The sequence below is a fragment of the Aspergillus campestris genome (assembly GCF_002847485.1).
Source record: "Aspergillus campestris IBT 28561 chromosome Unknown P168scaffold_5, whole genome shotgun sequence".
NCBI classification, from domain to species: Eukaryota; Fungi; Ascomycota; class Eurotiomycetes; order Eurotiales; family Aspergillaceae; genus Aspergillus; species Aspergillus campestris.
In genome coordinates, this window is record NW_020194340.1 from 913271 (window position 1) to 927394 (window position 14124).

Here is a 14124-nt window from a genome sequence, read left to right on the forward strand (position 1 = left end):
GGGAACTGTCCGGCTTTCCCACTACGGTTTGCCGGGTCAGTGGGAGAGCACAACAGCAGGGGGCATAGTGCTTGATTGCCACTAAGCTTATGGCATGAGAATCATTTTATCACTAATAGCTTCCGTAGTATTCATTGTTTTGAAGGCAAATCACACCAATTCTGACATTATTTCCATGTGATCATAAGTCTACATTACACTTTCTCTAAGCCTGTAAATGCTCTTAGACAGGAATATACGTACCTAAGTAATATTTGGGATGGATCTACGTAAGGCGGTAGTACATATAACAGATTTTATCACAATTTTCTCCTTGACAAGTCTGCAACTCGAAACTGAGACCAGCAAAGGCAAAGAATACCAGAGTGCTCCAATCACGATAGAAACCGAACAAGAGGGCAGCAATTATATACTGCTGTCTATTCAAACAAATCTATCCAGCAGATTACTTTGTCTAGTACGCATCGTTCAGACATTATATAGGTTTGAATTCGAAATCAGTGTGCCTAAGAGATCAAAGCAACTCGATCCTGAATCTTCCCAGCACAAAGATCCTTCAACACAGTCGGCATCTCCGGCAGAGTCTTTGTTTCCACCCGCGGCTGGATCGTCCCCTTAGCAATCAGGTCCAGGACCGCAACCAGGTCTTCGGGCAGCCCTCCATATGTAAAGATAATACTAAGTCTCTTGCGAATGCCGATCTTCATGTCAACCTCGTTTTGGCGGTGATGGGTGCCCACGCAGAGAATCTTTCCGCCAGGTCGGACTGTTCATGTTGTTAGCGATGTTGTTCGTCCATATCACCCGAAACAAATACACATAGATGTATACGAACGAGTGGAGAGTAAAAGAAAAAAGAAACTCACCAATCTGTTGAGCATCATGAAATGTCTGATGCGATCCCACAAAATCCAGGACCGTGTCTATCTTCCCCTGCAGCCCATTATCCACCACGAATTCAGGAATGCCATTTCCCACAGAAACGACATCCTCACGGGGCACACCCTTCTGCACCGCCAACTCCAGTTTCTCGCTCCGCAAGTCCGACACAATGACGCGGGCCCCAATGTACCGCACAACCTGCAGAGCATTGAACCCCAAGCCGCCCAGCCCGAACAGGAAGACAGTCTCTTCCTTTTTTACTTCGGCCCGGCGCACGATCCCATGGTAGGCTGTGTTTACGGCGTCGGTGGCTACTGCAGCCACTGCAGAGGGGACGCCTTCATGTCATCCTGTCAGAGGGTTCCTGAGATAGGTTGGGATATACTGGGATTAGTCACCTTCAGGAACGAGAACGGCTCCTCGAGCGTCTATCGCAACATATGGGGCGTAGAACCCGTCTTGTCCGATTCCATGGTGTTGTCCGTTCGGACACAGCTGGTCTAGACCCCGCGAGCATTCGGAGCAGCTCTTTGCGCCGCAGCCTGGCACGGCCACGCAGGCGATTCTTGTACCCTGTAAATTGGTTTAGTTTGATACATTCCATCAGATGGAGAAAGCTAATAAACCCACCAGACGGAATCGAGAATCGTTGACGTCCTCCCCGATAGCTATGATTTCCCCGCACCCTTCGTGGCCCTGTATAGTCAGTATATACTTTTCTCTGTTGGCTCATTACACATACGAGGGTGTATTTCTCGTTGAAATGCGGGCGGTCTTCAACGTCAAGCAGTGCCTGATCGCTGTGGCATACTATAAAGCCTCAGAAGTGATAAACCAACAATGAAGAAACCAAAACATACCCCCAGAAGCGAGCAGCTTGACTAAGAACCCACGGCGGGGTACTCCAGGGACGGGGACCTCTTCCCACACCTGTCGGTATCAGCATGACGAGTTTCTAGAGATGTTCAAAATGCCGAGGAAAATTTACTGGCGATGGGTTCCCCTTGTGTTTCCTCCATGCGTGCATACTGAGCGGGATTGAGATAGTCATGGTTGCTGTGCAGTATACTCGGTGTTGATTGTGGTTGCAAGTGTCTTTCTCGAATTGTATACACCGATATTAGTCTTGTATCAAACTGTCCCACGTATGGCTAGATGCACCCCATAGATGTCTCGGCATTCGGCTAATGGTAAAGGTAAAACGAAATGCCTAAAGATAACCGGGTGCCGGTAGCCATGCGCGGAAGGCCCCCGCTGTCCGTCCCTCCTTCCAAGTTGAAGCTAGTATGCGCCTGAGGCGGCCTAGTGCCGGCAGGGTCTATGGGGCTACAGTATACCCGTGGTGTTTTGAAACGCTGTATAGATACGTGGGGGTTAGGCGCGTGGGGTTTTTCGGCGGTCGGGTGGAGAATCTGGGGTATAGCCTGTGAATCTGGGGAAAGGGTCGTTCATGTGGAGATGCCAGGTAAACAGTTTACGGAGTGGAATCGAACAGATGATAATGAGAGGAGTTGCATTGTATAGTATAGCGGCCTAACCCTAACCCGAACCCTAAACCTGTCCCTGTCCCTTTCCCTGAGCATACACTCCATCACAACCATGGCTCTACAGGATATAGCGAAACTCGGGATTCTGCCTATATTAGCAAGGTGATAAACGAGGCGAGGTATAGACTTACGGTGATATCCGTCAAATCATCCTGATACGCATTATCAAATGCCTCCATCGTGCCCGCCGCATCCCGCCGCTTGTTGTCACGATCACAAACAAACCTGTAAGCCAGAACCAGCAGCCCTGACACAAATGATGTCACAATGACCACGATAAAACCAGGTACATAGCGGGGCGCATCTTTCTCCTCGAAGACGAGCGGTCCCACAAAATTACCTACCACAGTCAATAACCTCCCAACTGTCAAGACAGGACTTTGGACTCACCGAGACAGTATCCGATATACAACCCCGCCGACGCGACCGCGCGCTTTGTGTACCCTGCTATATTCGCAATCTGCAACCCCATGAGCACAGCATATCCGCCTCCAACAGAGGGCAGAATATAGCAAGCGAAAAGCAACCCGCCCGTCTTCGAGAACGGCAGCAACAGCAACAATAGCGCCGCAACCGTCGACATCATGACGCACACGCACACAAGCCACGAGCGGACATTCTTAAACCGGTAGGCCAGGTAAGGCGCTACTAGCATCAGGCTACCTGCGTAGAGTCCAGATGGCATCATCAGAAGCAGCGAGGTCAGCGTGTCAAAGCCCATTGAGTTGATGATAATGGGCGTGAAGGTTGAGATGGGACCGTTGGCAATCATGCTCAGAAAGGCGATGAAAAACATGAGCCAGAACTTGAGGTCTGTGAGAAGCTCAATAACTTGGGACTTCTTGTAGTGCGTGTTACGCACGCCGGCGTTGTTGACGCGGAGTCGGGCGACCGCGATGTATCTCTGGCGGGGATCGAAGCCTCGCGCGCGGATAGGGTCGGACGGGAGGAGGAACAGCACCAAGACGCCCCAGACGATGGTGATTGATCCGCCGAATAGGTACATGTACTTCCAGGGGGATAGGGTGCCGTGGATGTGGCCCAGACCGTAATTGATGAGCGGGGAAAAGATGGAGACGTATCCGGTCCAGCAGTACCATACACTGGAAAGATTTTAGTACCGTTGGAGTGGAGAGTGTGTAGGTAGGTAGCATACCCCATGCGTAGCGCTTGCTCGTTCTTTTTATACCATCCTCCCTGAACCGTTCAGTGTTTTGTCATATACTGGAAAGAATGGATCGTTGACGTACGACAATGAGCATGAACATAGGGCTAATGCCGCTTTCCAGGAGACCTAGAAAGAAACGCTGCGCGAACAGCGCTTGGAAATTGAAGCACGCTGGTGTCAGTATCAGACAAATTCCCCATACGACAACGAGAACTGAGGCAACACGTTCAATGGGAAACCTCTGTGCCAGGGTCATGGCTGGATAGGCGCCAACAATAAAGCCCAGGTAGAAGATAGCGGCGGAAAAGGAGTATCTGTTGCCCTCCGTGAGGTGGAGGTCATCTCGAAGACCGAAGATGGCCTATTCAATCAATCAGTATATTCAACTCTCTTGTGTATAAGATGGAAGGGCTTTTACAGCTTGTGATAGCATCGCTTTATCGTAGTATTGCAGGCCATACGTCAGGCAAAGTAGAGGCAGCACCTTGAAGTCAATTCTTCGGACCAACTTCTTCTCTTCTTCTGGCGTCCATGACTCGTCGCCCGTGTAGGCAGCGAGCACCTTGAGAGCTTCATCTTGATGAAGCGTGTCAATGGTGTCTATCTTCCTGATGTCGGGGATGTGGGTGCTCGTTGCTTTCTCATCGTCGGCGAGAGACTCTTCAGAGGCGCGTGGATTGTCCATCGTGAACTAGGGTATGCATGATGAAGAAACAAGTGCAGAACCATTTCCCTGGGGATTAAAAAGGAGCTTCAAGGCATATCCGGCAATGTGTCTAGATACAATCTTGGCGTCCTTCCTGGAGGAGCTCTAGTTGAGCTGGTTGGATATTGGTGGGTGGATCTTTGGACGATCCGGGGATGCGGGGAAGCCCTAATTTGGTCGACTCGACCGCCGGCTATCCGGTACAATACTAGTCCATGTTACTACCGGCCTCCAATGTCTCGGAAAAGGATGACGTTCGTTTGGAGATGTCATTTGTATATATTCCGCGACAGATCGCGGGGTGACTTGATCATCCCCAGCACCAACTATCGACGCAATCATGGGCAGCTACGAAACACCTTCTTTTGAGCAACTCAACCAGGACCTCGACTACGATGTCCTAATAATTGGTGGCGGCCTGTCTGGCATCTTCGCGCTGCATCGGATGCGCACGTTGAATCTGCGCGTCCGTGTACTTGACTCCGCATCTGGCCCTGGTGGGACATGGTACTGGAACCGGTACCCAGGTGCACGGTTTGACTCCGAGAGCTGGTCGTACCAATTCTCGTTCTCGAAAGAGTTACTCGACGAGTGGTCATGGAATGAGCACTTCGCTCCCCAGCCAGAAACGCTCCGATACTGCCAGTTCATATGCGACAAGTTCAACCTCTACGACGATATGCAGTTCGACACGACCATCAAATCTGCCCACTTCCAAGAACCTACCAACTCGTGGCTTCTCACCGACGCAAAAGGAAAGAAATACACATCTCGCTTCCTAGTAACAGCCATGGGCGTCCTCAGTAATTTCACCTTGCCCAATATCCCCGGTATCCACGACTTCACGAAAGAGTGGTACCACACGGCCCGCTGGCCGCACACCCCGATCTCGTTCGAGAACAAACGCGTCGCTGTAATTGGCACCGGCGCAACAGCCATCCAGGCCGTGCAAGAAATCGCCAAGACAGCCGGCGAGCTCACCATCTTCCAACGCACACCCAACTGGAGCGCCCCGCTGCGCAACGCGCGCATTTCCCCGGAGGAAATGCAAGACATCCGCTCGCGCTACGACGAAATCTTCACCAAGTGCCGCTCGTCCTACTCCGGATTTGTCCACACCTCGGACCAGCGCCGCGTGCAGGACGTGCCCAAGGACGAGCGAGAAGCATTCTGGAACAAGCTGTATGAGGAGCGTGGGTTTGCCAAATGGCTGGGGAATTTCAAGAATATTGGCTACGACCGTGAGGCGAACGCCCTATTCAGCGAGTTCATTGCGAACAAGATCCGCGAGCGCGTGCATGACCCCGTCACGGCGGAAAAGCTGATCCCCAAGTGCCATGGGTTTGGGACAAAGCGGGTCCCGCTGGAGAGTGGGTATTTTGAGGTGTACAACCAAAGTAATGTGCGCCTGGTCGATGCGAAGGAGACGCCTATTCGGCGGGTTACGGAGAAAGGGATCCAGACTAGTGAGGAGCACTTTGAGTTCGACATGATCATCTACGCGACGGGCTTCGACGCTATCACGGGCGCCTTTACGGCGGTGGACTTCCGCGGCCGGGATGGTGTGCGGCTGGGTGATCGCTGGAAGGAGGGGCCTCGCACTTTTCTAGGGCTTTTTGTCGAGGGATTTCCGAACATGACCATGGTGTTGGGTCCACATCAGATGTTTGGGAATATCCCGCGCAGTATTGAGTACGCCGTGGAGTGGGTGACGGGCTTTGTGAGGTATTGTCGGGATCATGAAATCACCTGTGCTGAGACGAATTCGAAGAAAGTGGCGGAGTGGACGGAGCATGTGCATACTTGTGCGCAGGGTCTTCTGGCTAATGAGGTGGATTCATGGATGACAGGCATTAATCGTGAGCTGGGACACAAGCAGAAACGCATCATCGCCCGATACCAGGGGCCTGCGCCAGGATATCGACAACGTGCACAGGATGTGGCGGATAGGAACTATTGCGATCTGAAGATGCAGCATGGAGCGGATAAGACATACGAAGCAGTGTCTAGTAGTCTATAGTTTTTTGTCATAATTTACATACAAATTTCTCACAGCGTTACTTAGTTACTATCGAACTGAATATGGAGTTCTTTACGAAGGCCAAAAATGTATGGTATCTTTTTGTAGCTGAGTAGTTACGCTTGGTATGATAGCTCTGCAAATGTTCTCTATTACCATCAGTCCTTTACCACATCCAACCGAAGCAGTTACCCTCCGTTGGTACCGTTGAATTGTATCAGAATGACAATCTTACTGAAGTCTCGGCTGATAGAAGCCAATAACCATAGCATGGTGGTTTGACTACAGGATATGCCTCCTATTACCATTGCCAAATTAGGTAACCGGGAATCTTTACTGGGAAAATTATGGATGATCCACTCGCCTCTACCGAGTGCCGAACAACCAGAGATACCAGCCCTCAGGCAATGCATTCACTTACCCGAACACATGGTGCAGGAGGGGAATGTGCCGGGCCATGTCTAGAGATAATTAGGGGACTTGTCTTGCGATACCCTTATGGTTTCTATCTTAGCATTGATTTATATAAGAATCGATCCCATTCACCACAACTATCTGTATACCATCAACTACCACAACAAAATCAGCACCAGCCAAAATGACTGCCTCCGTTGAAAACCCGACTCCTGATTCCGACCCCCTCCATCTCAAAGCGCACGTCGAGCGCCTCCTCTCCGTCCCCAATGGGACTTCCGCGGGCCCTTCGGGGACGACCCAGCATGACCCATATGCGATCCCTCTCAAGACCGAGCACGCATACACAGCTCGCAAGATCCGCGTCATCACCATCGGCGCTGGCTTTTCCGGTCTATTGATCGCGCACAAGATCCAGCACCGTTTCCCAGAGCTAGATGGGTACGTATCGCACACCATCTTCGAGGCTCGAGGGGATGTAGGCGGGACCTGGCTCGTCAATACCTACCCCGGCGTGCAATGCGATGTCCCCGCGCATGCATATGCCTTCCCCTTCGACCCCAACCCCAACTGGAGCAAGTTCTATGCCAGCGGAACAGAGATCCAGGACTACATCCATCGGACAGTTCGCAAGTGGAACCTTGATCGTGACCTGCAGTTGAACACGCGAGTTGTGGAGATGGCCTGGCAGGCCGAGAAGGGGGAGTGGAGAGTCGAGGTGGAAAACACACTCACGGGCGAGAAGCGCGTTGAATATGCGGAGATTGTCCTTTCAGCCCAGGGAGTTCTTGTGTATGTCTCCCATGTGATGTTATACTTTTACCAACGCAGCGGACTAATGAAACCAGACATCCTGTGTGGCCCAAAATCCCTGGCTTCGACGTTTTTAAGGGCCACCTCACCCACTCGGGAGACTGGGACCACGAGTTTGATTACTCGGGGAAGCGCATCGCCGTCATTGGCAATGGATCGTCGGGCATTCAGATTACTCCTCAGATGGCAAATTTGCCAGGAACAACGGTTATGAACTTTATGCGCAGTCCCGCGTGGGTGTACCTTCGCGTTCCGCCATCCAGGCACCATGGCAATGACGACCCTAATCCGAACCCGCCATACACCGAGGAGCAAATCAAGGCCTTCCAAGATCCGGAGACACATCGGCAGTACCGGAAAGGCATTTTGGGGAGGACAAATAAAACATTCAGACTAGTATGTCTTCCTCTCCCTATGTCTACCCATTTATGTAGAAGTAAGCATGGTGCTGACTAGAACAGTTCATCAAAGGAAGCAATAACGAAGAAGCACAGCGTTTCGGCACAAATCAAATGGCCGAGAAACTCAACCACGACCCGGAGTTGTGCGAGAAGCTCATCCCCAAGTTTGAGGTGGGCTGTCGTCGCGTCACCCCGGGTCAGGGTTATCTCGAGTCATTTTCCCTGCCGAACTGCAATCTAAGTAACAGCACCATCACCCATATCAGTGAGAACGCCGTTCACACCGCAGACGGAAAGGCCTTTGAGTGCGACGTCGGTATGTCTTCCGTTCATATTCATATACGTAACCTCTAGTCAGCTAGCAACTAACACAATGACAGTCATATGCGCCACCGGCTTCGATGTCTCGCACATTCCCCATTTCCCGATTATCGGCAAAGACGGTCAACGACTGGCCGACAAGTGGAACGTCGATCCGGAGACATACCTATCCGTGTCAACGGTGGGCTTCCCGAACTACTTCATCATGATGGGCCCCAACTGTCTCGGCGGGCACGGCTCCCTGGTGGAGTCTCTCAACTGGACAGGCGACTACTTCATGAAGTGGATCCGCAAGATCGCCACGGAAGACATCAAGTCCGTCGAGCCCAAGCTGGACGCGGAGAAGGCATTTGTGGGATACGGCGAGCAAGTGCATCAGACGCTTGTGTGGACGGGTGGCTGCAAGAGCTGGTACAAGCGGGGGACGGCAGACGGCCGTGTTGTGGCGCTGTTCGGTGGTAGTGCGATCCTGTTCCGCCGGATGATGCAGGAGATCCGTGGGGAGGACTGGGATATTGAGTACTCGAGTGCTAATCGGTTCCGATTTATGGGGAATGGGTTTACGGCTTGGGAGATGAAGGAGGATAGTGATTTGGCGTGGTATGTGGAGTTGCCGGGCGTGACACATCAGCTGGATACCATTTAAGTTGTTTACAAATTGCACTCAAGATATACGATATGAGAATTCTCAAGCCTTCCTATGAATTAGTAAAACTGGCAGGCAAGAGGATGAAACGAGGTGAAGAAAAAAACCAAGACATCTAAATAGAATAAACACAAGAAAAAGACAACCAAAGGGTGGAAAGTAAGAAAAGATCTTCACAAATAGTAACCTCAGGGCTGTAGGCTAACCATGGCAGCTTCAGGTCCAGGAACTCTAACTACACCTCAATTTATGACACCAAGATTCACTGCTCCCTCGCGCCCATCGCTCTCAAAACGACCCTTGTACCCTTGTGATTGAATGATCATCAACAATAGCTAATAACTATCCATAGGTAATTCCTTTCGGCTAATATCCTCCCAATTGCTCCGTCCAACGGGCGTTTTGGCCCCCACGTTGGTCTTTACCAGGTTTCTCAGCCTGATACAGGGGACAAAAACAAACAGATTCAAGCAATGTGGCTGAGCTTCAAATCTTATTGCTTGAGTTTGGGACTAAAGCAATGCCACCCTAAGCAATGCCTCCTCTTATAAGCCAAGGAGCGCGTTGTGCAGTCCATGCGCCTCGTCGGATTTTGCTGCTTTGTGCCCTCTACTGGTACGATGCGCTATGAATTGAGTTCTTTATCTCGAATGAACACCGAACATCTCTCAATTCCAAGCCCTCTACGATTAGAAGAAGCCGAATCGTCGGAAGATGACGGTTGAATCAGGGCCCTTGAATGATGCCCAGGCACAAGACTGCGAGGAGACCATGTCGGCGCCATCCGAAACAAAGACCCGTGAAAAATACCCCAAAGCCAAGAGATCTCTCTGGCTTGACACATGGCTTCTCGAGGGCATTGCATTGTCGTTTAGCATCGCCTGTCTGGTCGCGATCTTTGGCGTTCTTGTGGCGTACGACAACAAAAAGCGACCGCAGCTGGCTTATAAGATCACGCTGAATACGATTATCTCTGTGCTGGCAACGGGATGTAAATCTTCTTTGGTTCTGGTGATAGGAGAAGCCATATGTTAACTGAAATGGCTGTGGTTTCAGGATCCGAGGCAGAGACGATTATTTGGAATGCAATCGTTTGATTCTGCGAGCAGAGGACCGCTGGGATCGCTGATGATCGTCATCAATCATGGTGCTCGCTCTTTTGTCTGTCTCGGTGCAGCCCTGATTATCCTCCTTTTGGCATTTGATCCGTTTATACAGCAGGTCATTAGCTATCCTCTAGTATCAGTACCGGATCATGATAATCTGAGTGGAGCTGCGGCACCCCAGGTAACTAAATACATCCCAGCACCGAAAATTATCGACTGGAAGAATGCAATCATGCAAGGACTCTGGTCTAGCGAAGACATGAGCTTCGAACCCAAATGTTCGTCCGGCAACTGTACCTGGGATCCATTCCCATCGATCGGTATATGTAGCCAGTGTGCCGATCTGACCTCTATTGCTAAGCTCAGTTGTTCCTTGCCTGTTCCGGATAAGAACTTTAATGAAAGGTGCCATATTGAATTGCCCCATCCATGGGTGGGGGAAGATCCCTTACACGGAGATACGATTATTCCTGGAACTTTTTCCATATCGAACAAACGGGGATTTATGTCTATGCCGAACGTGGCCATCTGGGAGCGGTTCTCAGTGCAGGATCTCGACGAGAGCGATGAGGCCTATGAGAACTATTCAGGTCTTCTCTCTAGTGAAGATCCGGATCACCCTAATAGTACCTTTGCCGGTGTCAAAAATCCGCTGGTAGCCTACGCGTACGCTGAGATTGGAATGAAGAAAGGCCAGCTCTCAGAGAACGCCCCGACCTCCGATGATGTGATTTTCCAGAAAGTGACCGAGTGCAGCCTCTCGGTCTGTCTCCGACAATATGACATCTCGGTTACCAATGGGGACGCGTCAATACACACCTCCCCCCCCCGATTTCGGTGTGCTGTATCTGGCCCAGAGCCCAGACACTCTGAGACCCGGTGAGACGATACCTTGCTGGCGACCAAAAGATCCATACACAACAGATGCCCAGCCCGCCTTGAATCTCACCTTCTGCGACTGGGATATGCAGAAGCTACAGAGCCAGATGTCCGATGTTCTGCCCGTTGTGAACGAGATAAACTGGCAGTGGGATAGCATAGAAGGATGGCGTACAGACGCAGACATTACAGGTGTAGAGGGCGAGTCAGACTTTGAGCGCAACGGGATCGAGCTCAATGCCGATCGCATCGTGACAATCGGGTTTGAAGAGGCCATGAAGCGAATTGCCGCTTCGCTGACGAGACTCGGCCTGAAGTCAACCAACGAGAGCGTTCGTGGGACCGTCAAGACCGACGAGATCTTCGTCAGCGTACAGTGGCCATGGCTCGCTTTCCCGGCTTCTTTGGTCCTCCTGGGTACCATTTTCTTGGTCGTCACCATTGTGCTGAGTCGAAAGAACCATGTCCCGTTGTGGAAATCGTCGACCCTGCCGTCCTTTTACCACGGACTGGAGAAGCTTGGGGACGATGAGTATTCGACTAGTAGTTTTATGGAGAAGAGAGCGGCGTCGACAAATGTTCGACTACAGTACTCGGAGCAACATGGGCGACTGATGCTATTGCAAGAAGACGTGGGAAATGTTCCATCATCACGACTTAGACCATTGTAATGCAGTTATTTCTTTTCCTTCAGCTGTTACTACGTATAGTTTCTGTTTAAAACACTATCCCGGCTCTTTGAACAAACGAATATATAGTGTCAAATATAAAGGGGCAATCATCCAACAAAAAACAGCAAACTTCCAAAAGAACCACTCGCCAGTATTCAACCGCATGCTAAGATGTTAACTTTGTCAAGACAAAAAAGGAAAAGAAAAAGGAGAAAAAACCATCCATATTTACGCACCCCGCCTGGAAGTAGACATTTTAATTTGTCCCCAAGCTCTTCCCATCGCAACCCCGGGGTGGAGCACTGTCAGGCAGATACACGCAATGGCAACCATACCGCTCTCCAGTATCATCAGAGCCACCTCATCATTCGCCAACCGACTATCGAACCCTCCCTTAAGCTCAAAAACACGGAAGAACGACCGAACGAAGATGGTGACCGTGGCGACCGCGAGAGCTGTACCGTATAAGCCCACCATCTGAAAAGTTAGGGAGATAAAATCGAAAATGGGAACATACCAACAAGGAATAACTTCCACTTCAAACTTTCTCGTACATCAGCGTATGTACCTTCCTTGTCTGCAGCTGCGGTGGTATTTCGCGAGCGCCTCCAGGCGCTATACGCAAACTCTAGCGAAAGTGCCATGAACAGAGCCAGCGACACAACTTGGAAGGCCAGGCCCGCGATCATGATGTTGACGCCTGTGTCTCGCAGGGAATCAGTTTCCGCGATGGAAGTGATTGCTCCTCCAGCGGCTTGCAGGATCAGTGAGATCACGTCGCAGCAGATGAAGATGATAGTGTATGTCCGGGGACGCAGTCGGGATATGTCCTCGCCTTCGTGGACGATGATGATTCGCGCGAGACATAGGTAGATCGCAGCGGTGAAGAAGGCCGGGGCTATTGTCAGACAGATGAGGTAACTGGTTTTGTCAGTTTCTGGTGTTTGCCTAAGGAGGCTTTTGGAATATACTGACAGTAGAAAATTATCGAAACTAAATGGGTTGTTGTGAAGAAAGTATCGTCCCAAATAACCTAGTATTTCCAGGATGAGGCCTGGGATGATTGCTATCATGAAGCTCCATGTACGATTGAATATTCCTAGCGTCAGCTGCGCGAGAAGAAGGACGCCGTAGAGAGCCACAAAGAAGAGGTTCCCTGCAATATTTGGCTGATAATTGATGTAGCCATATTCGATAGGGCAGGTGTCGAGCGTACAAACAAAATCAGAGTCGGACATGGCGATGAGTAAGTGGGTTTCAGGTTCCGGGGGGTTCGTGAATATCAGTTTCCCTTTTGATCATGGGCGTAAGTGTGCTTTTTAAGGTTGACCAACTCATGATGCCTATCAAGGCTTGTGTAGATGTCGGTCAGAGCGTCGTGTTGATACTAAGCGTGGAATATAGGTGCCTGAACGCCAGCCACAAACTATTTTAAACTCCGGATCCATTAGCCTAATCATGACCGTCATCATCTTACCTACACTCCCTCGCTACAATGTCTCGGAGTTCGCCCCGACAGCTCGTCTAGTAGATGCATCGCGGCGCTTGGGCCAAACAAAAGTGCGCCAATGCCACATCTATTATGATGCCTAAATGGTAGGCTGTTGAGAAGGTACACGCTTTTACAACGAAGTTAGATGATTCCACGCATTGGAATAATCCTGCGGTCATCCTGCGAGAGGGTCTGGAAATATGGTAAAATAGCAGGAGGCGCAGGCCTGCTTTGGCAATAATAGTCTATCAAAAGGCGCATGACTATCTGACATGGACCTCTTCGAAGAATTAATGCCATCTGCAGGTGTACATGAAATGTTCGGAGATATCTAATCATATTACGATAGCTTTTGGCTAAAACGTATACGTGGAGTTATACATATGATAGCTCTCAAAAATGTAGTCACATACCACCAAGATACGGATAGAATGGATGATAATGTCTCAGCCTAGGAGATGAGAATTGTTGATACCTAACTAACACAAGATAAACGTGTCGAGGCAACACATTTCTCACACCGCGTTTTAAGGTGCAAAACACGTTAGAATGATTATAAGACGCAGTTTTATCAATTCCCCGCGCGCAGGGGACCCATCAGCTCGTGAGGCTTAGCCCGTATGTAGACAGCAGCTTATCGTTGTTCTCTAATTGCTGGGCATCTAAGCCACGAACATTTATACTTCAATAAAGTCTGATCCTAGGCATCCGGATAAAGATCGTTGCCTATGGATGGGTTGTGAATTTAATTTATAGCAGAAACTTATAGGCTGTTGAATTACCATGATTGTTCTATGGTCCGGTGACTGAGGTAGTAGTAAAATGTTGTATAGATAATCATAGTCTGACGGGGTTGCTACTCGAATAGGCAACTGCTGCTGTTGTCTGCTTACTATTCTTGGTGGTATTGGTGATTGCGATCGGTTAATTCTGCAGTTTTTCTTTCTTGCTTTTATTTATTCATTTGTCCCTATATATATTTTTATTATTATCTATATACAATCTTGCAACCTTATCCATAGACTTGATATCAACATCCCAAGATTTTGACCACTTCA

General features: G+C 50.0%; 6 protein-coding genes across 6 annotated transcripts; 3 read left to right on the forward strand and 3 right to left on the reverse strand.

Moving 5' to 3' along the window:
- Nucleotides 1–506: 506 nt before the first annotated feature.
- P168DRAFT_234417 (zinc-binding dehydrogenase) lies at nt 507–1933 on the reverse strand (the record flags this gene model as incomplete). Its single annotated transcript, XM_024833413.1, has 7 exons — nt 507–766; nt 867–1220; nt 1281–1455; nt 1513–1578; nt 1625–1692; nt 1743–1812; nt 1871–1933. 7 exons carry the CDS (start codon nt 1931–1933, stop codon nt 507–509), a joined length of 1056 nt encoding a protein of 351 aa, XP_024693495.1.
- A 554-nt stretch (nt 1934–2487) lies between these two features.
- P168DRAFT_235398 (MFS general substrate transporter) lies at nt 2488–4282 on the reverse strand (the record flags this gene model as incomplete). Its single annotated transcript, XM_024833466.1, has 6 exons — nt 2488–2514; nt 2561–2769; nt 2820–3532; nt 3586–3626; nt 3680–3958; nt 4016–4282. The coding sequence occupies 6 exons, from the start codon at nt 4280–4282 to the stop codon at nt 2488–2490; spliced, it is 1536 nt and encodes a 511-aa protein (XP_024693496.1).
- Nucleotides 4283–4643: 361 nt separating this feature from the next.
- On the forward strand, nt 4644–6323 carry P168DRAFT_342284 (flavin-containing monooxygenase; the record flags this gene model as incomplete). The annotated part of the gene is made up of 1 exon (XM_024841812.1): nt 4644–6323. One exon carries the CDS (start codon nt 4644–4646, stop codon nt 6321–6323), a length of 1680 nt encoding a protein of 559 aa, XP_024693497.1.
- A 598-nt stretch (nt 6324–6921) lies between these two features.
- Nucleotides 6922–8918, forward strand: P168DRAFT_234476 (flavin-containing monooxygenase; the record flags this gene model as incomplete). The annotated part of the gene is made up of 4 exons (XM_024833419.1): nt 6922–7529; nt 7586–7966; nt 8026–8267; nt 8332–8918. The coding sequence occupies 4 exons, from the start codon at nt 6922–6924 to the stop codon at nt 8916–8918; spliced, it is 1818 nt and encodes a 605-aa protein (XP_024693498.1).
- A 714-nt stretch (nt 8919–9632) lies between these two features.
- On the forward strand, nt 9633–11574 carry P168DRAFT_281264 (DUF3176 domain-containing protein; the record flags this gene model as incomplete). Its single annotated transcript, XM_024835920.1, has 3 exons — nt 9633–9929; nt 9975–10787; nt 10882–11574. The coding sequence occupies 3 exons, from the start codon at nt 9633–9635 to the stop codon at nt 11572–11574; spliced, it is 1803 nt and encodes a 600-aa protein (XP_024693499.1).
- A 228-nt stretch (nt 11575–11802) lies between these two features.
- P168DRAFT_342294 (RTA1 domain-containing protein) lies at nt 11803–12841 on the reverse strand (the record flags this gene model as incomplete). The annotated part of the gene is made up of 3 exons (XM_024841813.1): nt 12550–12841; nt 12092–12495; nt 11803–12029 (listed from the first exon to the last, which is right to left on the reverse strand). Exons 1-3 carry the CDS (start codon nt 12810–12812, stop codon nt 11803–11805), a joined length of 894 nt encoding a protein of 297 aa, XP_024693500.1. The 5' UTR covers nt 12813–12841.
- Nucleotides 12842–14124: the final 1283 nt, after the last annotated feature.